The sequence below is a fragment of the Lygodium microphyllum genome, chromosome 30 (assembly GCF_053477565.2).
Source record: "Lygodium microphyllum isolate KBCC chromosome 30, Lygodium_microphyllum_v1.1.10, whole genome shotgun sequence".
Taxonomy (NCBI): Eukaryota; Viridiplantae; Streptophyta; class Polypodiopsida; order Schizaeales; family Lygodiaceae; genus Lygodium; species Lygodium microphyllum.
Window position 1 is genome coordinate 4846105 of NC_141164.1, and position 12618 is coordinate 4858722.

The window sequence follows — 12618 nt, forward strand, 5'->3', positions numbered from 1 at the left end:
AAAGAAACTCCCAGTCACAACTTAAACCAGGGTGGCAGAATGTATCTAAAAAGAATAGGTATTGTCAACATTGTCAAAAGGCTAGCTATTTTGACGACGAGTGTCGATCAAAGGCACGAGGTACAGCACCAAAACCTAAGTCTTAGACCCCCACCCCTCAGTCGAGCAACCCCCAGGAGGGGAGGCAAGGTGATGGCAAGGGACAGTTTAAAGGCCAGACTTACACTGCCACCGCATAGCCATCTCAGTCGACAACGTTCTCAACTCCAGAGGGCTTGTCTGACTGGTCTTGAAAGGCCCACATCGTCTCCGTAGAGACATTCGATACGAGTCTCGTTCACATCTGTGAGTTGCCTCGTGACGAGATTATTATAGAGGTCCACTCGTCACAGCCGAGTACTTCACAGCTTCAGTTTGGATTGTGGACAGTGGAGCTACACATCACATGACTCCTATAGAGGACATTTTCCGTACCCGAGCCCCTGCAGCCGGGCGGGTCCGTGTAGGAAACATCGGTCAAGATTCAGGCTCAAGGTTATGTCAATTTTACCACTGACAAGGGTCCGGATTTGGCTTCGTTGGACAATGTATATCATGTCCCTCAGCTTGAGGTGAACTTGTTATCTGTTCAGCAGCTTTGCCGGTTGGGGCGAGCAGTTTTCTTTACAGCAACCACAGTCGAGGTCCTTGACTCTCAGACTAATTTAGTGATTACTCGCGGTGAGGCACAATCTAATGGCCTATACCACATGACTCACTTTCTCACCGAGCCGACTGCCGAGGGCTCCATGTTCCATAGCTTCCAGGCCTTAGCCACATCTTGGGAGCCTACGCACAATGAGCGTCTTTGGCATTTTCGCTTAGGGCATCTTGGTTATGACTCACTTTATGAGTTGTCACGCCGTGAGTTGGTTGAGAGCCTTCTACACCTAAAGCTAGCTCGAGATGTTTATAAAGCTTGTTAGCTCAGGAAGCAGCACCGTATCCCATTTCCTCAACAGTCTACACATAGAGCTGAGGAGTCTCTTAGATTGATTCACGTTGATCTTTACGGGCCGACATCTAGTCTCTTTGAATGGCGCGCTGTACTTCTTTTTGATAGTGGATGATCATTCTCGATACATGTGGGTGTACTTTCTTAAGCATAAGTCAGATGCTTTCACATATTTTTCTGCTTGGGTGCTACTGGTTCATAACTGGACTGGTCGTCGTGTCAGGTGCATGAGGAGTGATAGCGGTGGTGAGTTTATCTCCCACGAGTTTTCCGAGTTTCTATAGAAGCATGGCATTTCTCGCCAACTCACCTCTACCAACTCCCCCTCTCAGAATGGAGTCATAGAGCGTAGGAACTGCACAGTCATGGAAATGGCACACTCTATGTTGTTCGCAGCAGAGCTTCCTAAGCGCCTTTGGGTCGAGATTGTTAACACTTCGGTGTACATCCTCAACCAGTGCCCGACTGCGGCTTTTCCTCAGAAGACCCCTTATGAGGCATTTTTTGGCTCTCGATCTATTATTTTCCATTTCAGAGTCTTCGGGTGTCGTGCGTACACACACACGCCTAATGACAACATAGGTAAGCTTACCACTTCGGATCAAAACACGGCCAGTGGCCACCCCTCTTAATCCTACTGTCCACTTGTCAAACGATACCCTAGGATAGCCCTTCGATGCACACACCTATCGTTCTGTTGTAGGAAAAATTCTTTGGTTAATTCACACTAGGCTAGATTTAGCTTACTCAATTAGCATTCTTAGTCAGTATTTCACAGCACCTAGAATGTCACATTGGATTGCATGTCTTCGTGTGTTCCGTTATTTGCGAGGTACTTTTTCTTATGGCTTGACATATGGTTCTGGTTTATGTTTGCAAGGGTACACTGATTCTGATTGGGCAGGAGATCCTGACACCCGGTGTTCCCATGGCGGCTACCTCTTTACCTTGGGCACGGCTCCCATTTCTTGGTCCAATCGTAAGCAAGAGATGGTGGCGGCTTCCATGGCCGAGGTTGAGTACCGGGCTCTCTTCGATGGCACCACCAAGGCCATCTATCTGAGGAGTTTACTGGCGGCGCTTCATTTTCCATGTGACTCTCCCACAATTGTCTACTGCGACAACCAGAATGCCATTGCCCTTGCGGGCAATCTGATCGTCACACCATGGACACGGCATGTAGGAGTCCACTTCCACTTTTCGAGAGAGCAGGTTGAGCTAGGCACTATTCGCCTAGAGTTTGTACCATCATCAAACAATTTTGTAAATATCTTGACCAAAGCGGCCAACCGGCCGGTTTTTTAGTACGTGCTACCCAGGATCGGCTTGGGTACACCCTTCCCTACTTCTTCAACTTGGCGGGGAAAGGGTACTTTCCCTTCCAGTTTGAGAGGGGGCGGCTTCTATTCTTGATCATGATAGTGATTATGCTTACAGTTTTTAGACATTACATTCATTTATTCTTTTGTATTGTATTATGGACATTTATAACTTCATCCGCACTGTCAGGATGACATGATTGTAAAAGGGCACTTGGACAACTGAACAATTCCCTTGCGAGGGCACTATCCCAGTGGCACCATTGCATAGCATATTGCATGAGCATGGCATTTTACATCTCCCTTTGCATTCCCCCATACATTGGCATTCTGTTCATGTAAACATGCATCTGTGCGCATTTATCCCTTTTCGGTCTTTTGGAGTGGTCGACTCTAGGATCCACCATATTCGTAGCATAACACATGGCAGTTCTTCTAAAGGCAGTTTCCCTACCCTTGTTTGCTTGCTTATTTTGTTTGTCTTGCTAAGCCCACCATCCTCTTTTTTTTACCTTTCCACATATTCACCACATGATTAGCACATACACACACTTTTTCTCATCCTTAGGCACTTATACTAGTCAATGCAAGGGATTGGATTGCTAGTTTTGTGCTTGACTTGGGTTTAAAACTCTCTTTATCTTTTCCTATCTGTCACTTAATCGGCCGCTGCCCCTATATTACTTATGTATTTTCAAAACATTTATTTTTTTAATTTAAAAAATCCATTGATTCCATCCACCTTTGTAGGACTTGGTAGGCCCTTGGGCAGCCGCTGAGCACCCTTGGTCCGATGCCCTGGCCTCTCTGGGGTGATCACTTGGGCTCCCTTGGTAAGCTAACCATCGCCTCTGTAGTCTTGTTAGGCCACCGGGCAGCCGACGTGCACCCTTTGTTCGATGCCCTAGCTACTTTGGGATGGGATGCCTTGGGGTAAATTAAATTTTAGGTTGACCTACTTTTCTCACCCTATTTTGGGCCTGACAGGGGGTGTTGTGCTAAGAATTACTCTTAGCCACTTAAACAGCCCTAAAACATGCTTATTTTAGGCTTATTTTAGCCAAAACCCTATAAGGGAGAGCGGATCGAGAGAGTTAAGTGGGGGAGGATCTAGAACCCTATTTTTCTATAAATTGGCAGCTAGCTCTCCACTCTTCTCTGAATCTCGTTTTTACAGGTTTCAGGTGTTACCAGCTTGCTGCCCACACCTCGTTTGCAGAGGACATCTCAGCCGAAGCTATCCATTGCTGTCTCCATTAGTTGGCGCTTGATTTCCAGCCCTCTTCACGCAGTTTGAAGCTGATTCCAGCCAAGTGACTGTTGTTCATACGCAGACCTGCTGCCGTACAGTCTGCCGCATCATCACATCCCTGAGTTTGCTTCCTGCAGGCTATCCTGCCTGCGTTTTTAGTCTTTCTCTATCCTGTAGGCTCCGTTTTTAGTCTTTCTCTCTCCTCACTGCTGTCTACATCAAATCTAGCTTCTCACTGCTGCGTTTGCTGGTGTTCAACATCCGGAGACTGCCTTGCTGCGATTCAGGATCCGTTGAGAGTACGACACACTCTCCACCAGCTCATTACCCCTGCCCTGGATCCTTGAGATACAGGAGTTCGAGGTTCAGTATTCATTCACTGCATAGTGTGTTTGTTCATGAGCATCGTATTATTAGTAGTCATATCATTTCATTTATTAACTGTGTTCATTGTCTCTGAGTTATCCTAACCCTAACCCTAACTGTGTTCTTTTATCAGCCTGTGCTTTATCATACGGTTTCTATTTATGCTTCTGTGTCAGGGTATTTTCTTTACACTATCCTTGCTTCCATTTTCTAGGTCATTGTTACTTAATTGGCCGCCACCCCTAAAATTAACCTTCCACCCAAAAAAAAAAGTTCAATGTGGTTCCATCCACCTTTGTAGTTTGGTAGGCCACTTGGTAGCCAACAAGCACCCTTTGTTCAATGCCCTATCCTCTTTGGGGTGACTACTTGGACTCCCTTGGTGAGATAACCATCGCCTCTATAGTCTTGGAAGGCCATTGGGGAGTTGAGGTGCACCCTTTTTCTAATGCATTGACTGCTTTGGGGTGGGATGCCTTGGGTTAAACATTGCCGACCTTCCTTTTAGGCTCAGTTTTGGGCTTGAGAGGGGGTGTTGAGCTAAAACCCACTTTACAGCTGATTAGCATCTTTAAATAGCCCCAAAACACGCTTAATTAATGAAAAATGCAAATTTGGTGCACTATTCAAGAGAGTTTCAGTGGTCCCTCAAAACCCTAACTTTTGGGGCACCCTTCAACATCTATAAATAGACAAGCTACCCACCATTCAACCTCATTCTTTCAGTGTAGATTTCAGCCATCAGCCTTTGCCTACATGGCGGTCTACCCTTCGCCGCTGCTGCCACTCCTCCATCAGCTCTTGCAATGCTTGGCGCCTTCCTCCTTGGCTATCGCCCATTGTTGGCTTCCTCTTCCTTGGTGCATTTGGGCTCTTGTGCCATCGCCAATTCACAGTCTGTCTCCTTAAGCTTGCATTTGGACACTCCTTCACTAGACGATAGTTGGCAGTGATCTCCCACACCTTTCGGTGACCTCTTGCTACTTGCCTTTGGCCTTCACCCTACCTGGTGGCAGTTGGGGACCTTCCTCCTTCAAGCAGCCCTTCTACTACTGCTTTTGCAACTTTTTGCTGCGACCTTCATCATTAGGCATTATCCTTTGCAGCCGCCTCGGTTCCTAGACACTCTGGTGATCAGCCTTTGGTGTTTCCTGCACTCTGACACTCTGACTGGTGGTCACAGCACTTGGATTTGCCTTTTGTGGACGTCACTCTCTGACATTGCATTGCTCTGCCCTTGGGCATTCTATACACTCTTACATTCATTTATATCATCATTCACTTGAGAGTTTCGTCTCTCTGTGTTTGAGTATGGGTATGAGGCCATCCCCCTTGGATTCTATTTTGGGTGTAAGAGAGGGTGTTAAGCCACATAGTCAGCCCTTAATTTTACACATTTTGATTGGTCAATTTTATTGGTTCTCAAACAGCTCCATAACATTATTGTAGTCAATATAAGCATGAGACACGAGGCACGTTAGGGCAAAAAGGCTCTCTAAGGGCTTTATTGTGTGACCAGCCCCTTGTCCCTAAACTTAACCCTAACTTATTGCTAACCTAACCCTAACTTATTCTACAAAAGGTGCTACCTAATTTTAGCTGCTAGATTGCAACTAATCTCCACACCCTGGTACTGGTCACTCCATGCCCACTATTGCTCATCTCTACCACTTCTTGTCGCTGCAGCAACATCAGTGACTGCTGTTTACTGAACTTCATCATTACAGCAGCCTATCCCATCCAGATGCTGCCTGGCGCCATCATATCCAGCCTGTCATCATCATTTGTTGCAGGTTGGCACCTTCAGACTATTGTTACAGCAGTGCTCCTGCTGCCTCTTCATGCTCAGCACCTGCACTACACTGCCTTCGCTGTCATTCAGAATCTTGTGACTGCTGGTTGCTGCTTGGCAGCTCATTTGCAGCAAGTTGACACTGTTCAGCAGCAGCCATCTTAGACAGTGTGGTATCTCCATCAGATCTTAGACATCTTCATTTGTTAGATCAGCCTCTCCTTCAGTTCATGCCTGGCTTCTGAGTTGTTGCACCTGCTGTTTCCAGCCTCTTTTCTCTGAAGAACTGCTTTGTTTGCAGTCACTGCTGCACTTCCTCATCCTCAGCTCATCCTTCATCTTCAGCATTGAGAGATGGAGGTCTGCTGCGATCAGTATCACACTCCTCAGCATCCCTCAGTCTGTTCCTAGAGACAGTGGCTGTTGGACAGCCTTCTACTCCATTGAGCTCATTGGTTTTTGATTCATTATACTATCTGTTTGTTCTTTGAGTTATTGTGTACATCTGCTTTTCTCTCAATCCTGGTCCCTCTTGTTTGAGTTCATTTGCTAGTTGTGAGTTGTCATTTGCTTCATTGGGAGATAGCGACTTTGGCCCACCCTTGACTTAGCATGAGCCTCTCTTTTCCCCACCCTCACCTACTCAGGTTCAAGAGGCCACCTTTGGGAGTTCTTTGACATCTTTGGAATCTCAAATACCTTCTTTGGCATAGCCGGTAGCACTTTCTTCATCATCAGATGTTTCGGAGTCCGTGATCCATGAGTTCTATGATTCCCTATCTCTCGCAGAGGGGGATTCAAATGTGGATGTTCTTACTTTGCCCAGGGCTTCTACTTCTTCGACTTCATAGGGAGCCCCTATATCTCCAGCCTCAAAAGGGGTATCTTCTCATCCTGAAGTTCTGCACCCACCATGTACTCTTTGGGGATAGTTGTCTTCGAGCAGTCATTTCTCTTATTGATACTTCAGATCTTCAGGTACCACCTAGATTGGGGCCATGAAAGGTTCAGCCATGATTTGGTGACCAAGCCTTTGAATTCCTTCTAGCATGGAGTTACAAAGCTGGTGGCTTCTCTCCCGAGGTGGAGTCTGGCTCTATAGCTCATCTTATCTATTGTTCTTTACTACAAGTTACCTTTCAAGTGGAAAATCTTGAATCTTAAGGATCTTCTGCTCTTCTTCCTTACCTCTCTTCACTCCTCTTTCTTCATCTCTTTTTGGGATTGAGAAGGGGTGTTGAGAACCACTTATTTGGTACAGCCACTTCATTTAGGGTTTTGCACTGACAACCCCAAAATAGTCTAGGCACCCATATTATGGGCACTTTTTCAGTTGGGTGCCCACACAGTGGGGAGCCATCCTAGACTGGCTGAGGCCTATTTGTAGGCCACACATTCACACACTTCTTCAATTACTCTTCCTCATTTTTCTTCTATCATCCCACACTTTCACTCAATCATTGACACTCCTTTCTCCATCCTCTCCATTGCCATTCATACCCCTCAAGAAGGACATTACAGTTCGTGGTTTCCATCTCCACTTGGCATTGTACTGCTGTATTTTGTTGTTTGGGCACTTCCTAGCATCTAAGGACTGCTTTTTGCTCCGTTGACAGCTAGTGATCTCCTTTCTCATCTTCGACAACATCAAAGGACTACTTCAATAGCCCATTGCCTAAAGGACTGTGTTTTGCTCCCTTAACTATGCAAATTACCTTGAGGTGCTACCACCTAATTCAAACAAGATAGTGCAGTCATCTTCTGAGCTTCAGCTCCGCTGTGTCCACTTTTCTTTGTGGTGCTTCATCATCTTCTTCTTCTGTGTTTTCTAAGTTTCTCTTCTCTCTTAGTGTTTTCCGTACATACTCTGTGTTTCTCCCCACAAATCCTATTATCTGTGGTTTGTTGCATATTTTGACATGGTATTAGAGCATGTTTATTATTTTGATATGGTATTGGAGTCAGAGGCACTTAGAGAGCTGTGGAGATCCTCTATATGAGAGGAGTTAAAGACAGGTTGCAAGTTTAGCATCATCTACTAATTTTTTCTCTATTTCCGCTACATCATCAGGAGACACCATTCTCTTCTTCTCCCTTCCACCCTCCCTTTTACAAATTGACACTATGGTGTGCTAACTTCTTCACAAGCAGATGGACAAACCACTAGGTGATCCTATTGTGGCACCATCGGATAGATGGTGTGATAACTTATTCACAAGCAGATGGACAGACCACTAGGTGATCCTATTGCGGCACCATCGAACACACCACCGAAGACTGTTGACTTCAACCTTTGCTCTCTATGCCACAGGAGCACACGTGTCTACCCCTAGGCACTCGTCATGCCACCTCTTTGTTTTGGGCCAAAGAGATTTTTCTGCATCAGCTATCAGAGTACTATGCTCAAGTCAATAAGATACATTTGATGTGCACTTAGTCCTCTCAAGCACAAGAAGGATCGACTAGCGCTACCACCTCTTGGAGACCACCACAATGCCAACAGAGATTTTCCCTCACCTATTTTTAGGAACAATGGCCTCTAGGGCCCGCGCTTTTGCAATGCGCCACCAAGAGACAATGATTGTTGGATATTGTCTTCTCGTTAGTCCACTCCTTTGAGAGAGAGTGGTAGTTTAACACCTTCCATTGCTTCGGCTCAACAATCTACTCCACTAAGAGATAGTGACTATCACCCACCCTTGGCTCACAAACGCTGGTGTCCACTCTATGGAATGAGTGGGATGAGCATGAGATAGAGGTGGCAAAAGCCATGCAACGCATGTGCCTTGATGAGCAGTTCTAGCAAAGAGTCTGTGGGATTGTGATTATCGTGACTCCCTTTTATAGGGTGTTACGCATGAGCGATTGCGAGGGGTTCACCATGGGCCTTCTCATTCACTTCTTTAGAGCAACATTGGTGAAGGCACGAGCTTGCACAGTGATCACGAAGTCAGAGTGTGCACACATCATTGGCATAGCAAAGAAGAGATGTGCATGGATGCATAAGCCCATCCATCGATTTGGAGCACTATTACATCCGGCCTACAAGTCTCCAACAGTCATGGATGATAGAGAGGTGCATTTTGACCAGGTTGCATATCTCACTCGTGTGGTCTTGGTGGATGACCACAACACAGTTCTAGAGGAGCTTGAATGCTATGTGGATCAAATAGGGCATGTGGCTTTTGCTTCTCCCACTTGTTGGAGAAGGGAGTCACTTGTGAAGCCTCTCTTTTGGTGGCAAAATTTTGGATATGCGCTGCAAACTCTTCAGTCCTTGGCCATGAGAGTCCTTGCTCAAGATTGCTCTTCGGGTGCATATGAGAGAAATTGAAGTGTCTATTCTCCCATTCACACAAAGATTCGCAATTGGCTTAGCACACGACAATTAGAGCGTCTAGTCTATTGCCGAACTAACTTCTGCATGATGAAGGCCATGATGACCATGGGTAGTCCAAAGCAGATAAACGCTTATCGTTTTGGTTAAGTTTAAATTTATTGTTTTCAATTTTATGCTTAACAATTTAGTATTTATAATCTTATGTGCATTGTGTAGGTGAATGTTGATACATTCAAGTTGACGGGTGACACTCTTCTGAGTATACACCAAGAGGTTGATGAGGAGGAGGTGCAGATCTTTGTAGAGCTCTATAGAGAGCTCATAGCAGCAAACACTCGTAACACTCGCAATCAGCGTGCTCATGGGCAAGGAGTTCGACCAATTCAAGGAGTTCGAGTTGCAACAGTTGCTAGGAGGGGCATGGTCATTTGGCACCCTCTGAGATCGACAAGGGGTGGTTCGAGTGGTTTGTAGACATACGTGAGATGGGGCTCTAGTAGCTCTCATCCCATGCCTAATGATGACATCTCCCCCTTGCCTATAGTTACACAAGCATTGCCTAGGGAGTCATCATTTAATAATGATGGTAACCTCATCAGTGAGGATGAGTGTGAGAGTGTCTCATCATCCAATGTTGAGGGGTCATCTTCAGACTCTCTTGATGAGCACTCAGATGATGATGATGATTATGATGTATGATGTATCATTGATGATTGTATCCAGATTGACAAATTCCACTCCTAACTCTTCAGTCCATCATGACTTGGTTCGACTCCTGGCTCCTATGACAGTTGTATCATGTATGATCATTGATCTTATTTTGTAATGGCATTGCTATATCCTATTTTCACTTTAAACATGTGTGTTATTATTTATAGTTTTTAAAAGTTATTTTTTTGGTACTAATATCGTACCGTACCGTACCATACCTTACAAAATCATAAGGTACCATTTAGTACTGTATTTTATCGTACCGTACCTTTCGTAGCTGACAACCATGAATAGGAGCACCTAGTGGTCTGGTCCATTTTCCTATGGAGAAGTCATAGCACCGGAGCGTCAACCTGCAAAAGGAAGCGTGGGAGGGAGAAGAAGAGAAGGGCATCTCCAGGTCATGCAGCAGAAATAGGGGGAAAATCGGTAGATGATGCCGAACTCCCAAATATCTAATTCAAGATTCTCCACGATTTTGTCAAAGCACCAATGCCAGACGTGTGATCAAGAAATGAAGGCTAAACGAAAGGCAGGAAAAGTAGCTTAGTGATGCGCTACTGCTGTCAAGTTTTTTCCAGTATTGCCTTACCTTGGAACAGCAAATTTCAGCCTGCTTGCAGGTATCAGTTCTAGCAAATTGCTTCTATTTCAGTCTTTGATCCAGATGTCTTACACACAGATACAAGTATTGGGAGAGAACAATATCACATCATTTTTCCAGCTCATAGGCACTGACCTATGTTTAGCAGTTGAAAAATTTGGGCCCTTTTTCACTAAAAAAGGTGTGGCTGATTATATTAATCAGAAGAAAAGATTCAACCACGTTTTTAAGAGGACAGTGGAAGGGCTTCTGTTTTGACCTTTTTGCTAGTACTCATGTCACATGCAGCTTAAAACATACAAAGCTTAATTCTCTTACTTATTAATAATCAAAGTGTCAATCTTCATTATTTTCAAGCTTTGCAATTAGATTTACAATAAGACCAAGGAAATTCTTAACTTCTGGTGATCCTGATGATTGATTGCCTGCACTTGTTCCTTGTATGCGTCTTGTTAACCTTTTGCCCAAACCATTTTTCCTAGTGGTATTAAGTACTCAAACATTGGTTTTATTTACAGATATTGTACACAGTTTTGAGAAAGAGACAGGGCTGTTACATTCACTTATTGGACCCGGTGGGGAATGTGAAGGCTATGCATTGCGATTTGTTGGCCATTCTCTGGGTGGATCAATCGCTGCTCTAACTGCAATTCGAGTGAGAGGAGATACAATTTGTTTACCTGAATAACTGAGACCTTTTATATGCTGTTTATTCTTGCAATACAAAAGAAAACTGAACTGGTTAACTTTCAGCTTTATGCACGGTATCCGCAACTGCATGTGTATGGATATGGAGTGTTACCGTGTGTGGACACTACAATTGCCGATGCATGCTCGAGTTTTATCACAAGGTGAACACTACCAATATACATGATTTATTTTGTATCACTAAGAATTCTATCATCAAATGATACGTTTGCCTTACTGTTGGCATGTGGTCTATTGTTTTCACTGAACAAAGGATGTTGAAGTCTTTCACGTTTTAAGTTCTTGAAAAATAATTCTAGGAATAGTCTCTCTCAACCAAACTTGCAAAATGCTTATTTCACACAGAAAAACAAACTCATTCTGAATTGTATGACATCAAACTGAGGTCGCAAGGCTTCTAATTGACGTGATGGTGCAGACTTTCTCATGCTTCAAGAGCATCGTCTCATTGCAAGCTGTGTTTCATGCTGCAGGAAATTTTTTTTGATCTTGTTGAAGTTACATCATATCACCAAGATTTAGGTCCATTTGGTTTAAGACTTGGGTATAATTTTCTAAGCTGAGTTCTTTAGAACTAAATAGGGATAGAGGATTTGCTGCTGGGCTTGTTGGTTGTCTGCACCAAACCAGCAGGCAGACAGAGAGAGTTCTGGAGCACACAGAGACAGGCCCTGCCTCACATTGACCAGTAGATAGTAGGCAGGAGACTTCACCAGAAGCTGTGCACAGGCAGTCTGGGAGGCTTTTATTTCATATTCTAGGACAAGATCCCTGGTGTACAGCAGATTCTGGCCAGTGTGCAAGATTGCTCAAGTCTTCTGGGTTAGGGGGGCCAGCAACTGCATGGAACCTACATGGCCAGACAGATCTTTTTTTAACCAGAGAAAAAAATGATTCTATTGATAATTCCTCTCAGATAAAAATGTTGCAAGGCAAAGTACAACATTAGCCCTGCAAGGGATGTTCAAAAATTGACATGTGTGCAACGAAAAGGGAGTCTATTGCACCTGAAAGAATAACCGTATCACATGGTCTACAACTCCAGGCTAATCCCATTGGTGAGTTTGCCCGTGAGACCTTGACCTGGTGAGTCCCCTTCCTCATCAAAGATCAATTTATGTTTGTAAGGTGAAAGATGGAAGATTACACATTGGTTCTATGTACTGCTTTTGGTTTCCAGAAGTGTGATATCTGGGATAATCCCTGTGGAGTCCCCCCTCTAATTTATTCAAAGATGGAAGATTACACATTGGTTCTATGTACTGCTTTTGGTTTCCAGAAGTGTGATATCTGGGATAATCCCTGTGGAGTCCCCCCTCTAATTTATTCAATGTTCCCAGATAGAATTCGTTTGGTCTCTCTTAAAACTCATCCTTGACATGGCAAGGAAAGCCATCGTCTCTTTGGTGACTCTGCTCTCAACATGGCAATAATCACATGATATGCCATCAAGAAAAATCTGTGCGGTTCTTTGTAAGCCCTTCAAAGCAAATCCTCTTTGCTTTTCCCAGCCACCTCCACATTGTTCAAAT

General features: G+C 44.5%; 1 protein-coding gene across 4 annotated transcripts in view; it reads left to right on the top strand.

The window, feature by feature from the left end:
• LOC148009506 (lipase class 3 family protein) overlaps positions 1-12618 on the top strand; it is a 125003-nt gene that overhangs the window by 107661 nt on the left and 4724 nt on the right. For all 4 annotated transcript variants that reach the window (XM_087672369.1, XM_087672370.1, XM_087672371.1 and 1 more), the window contains 2 exons: positions 10897-11033; positions 11132-11229. In XM_087672369.1, the coding sequence (XP_087528495.1) occupies positions 10897-11033; positions 11132-11229 (235 nt within the window). The remainder of the gene's footprint in view (positions 1-10896; positions 11034-11131; positions 11230-12618) is intronic.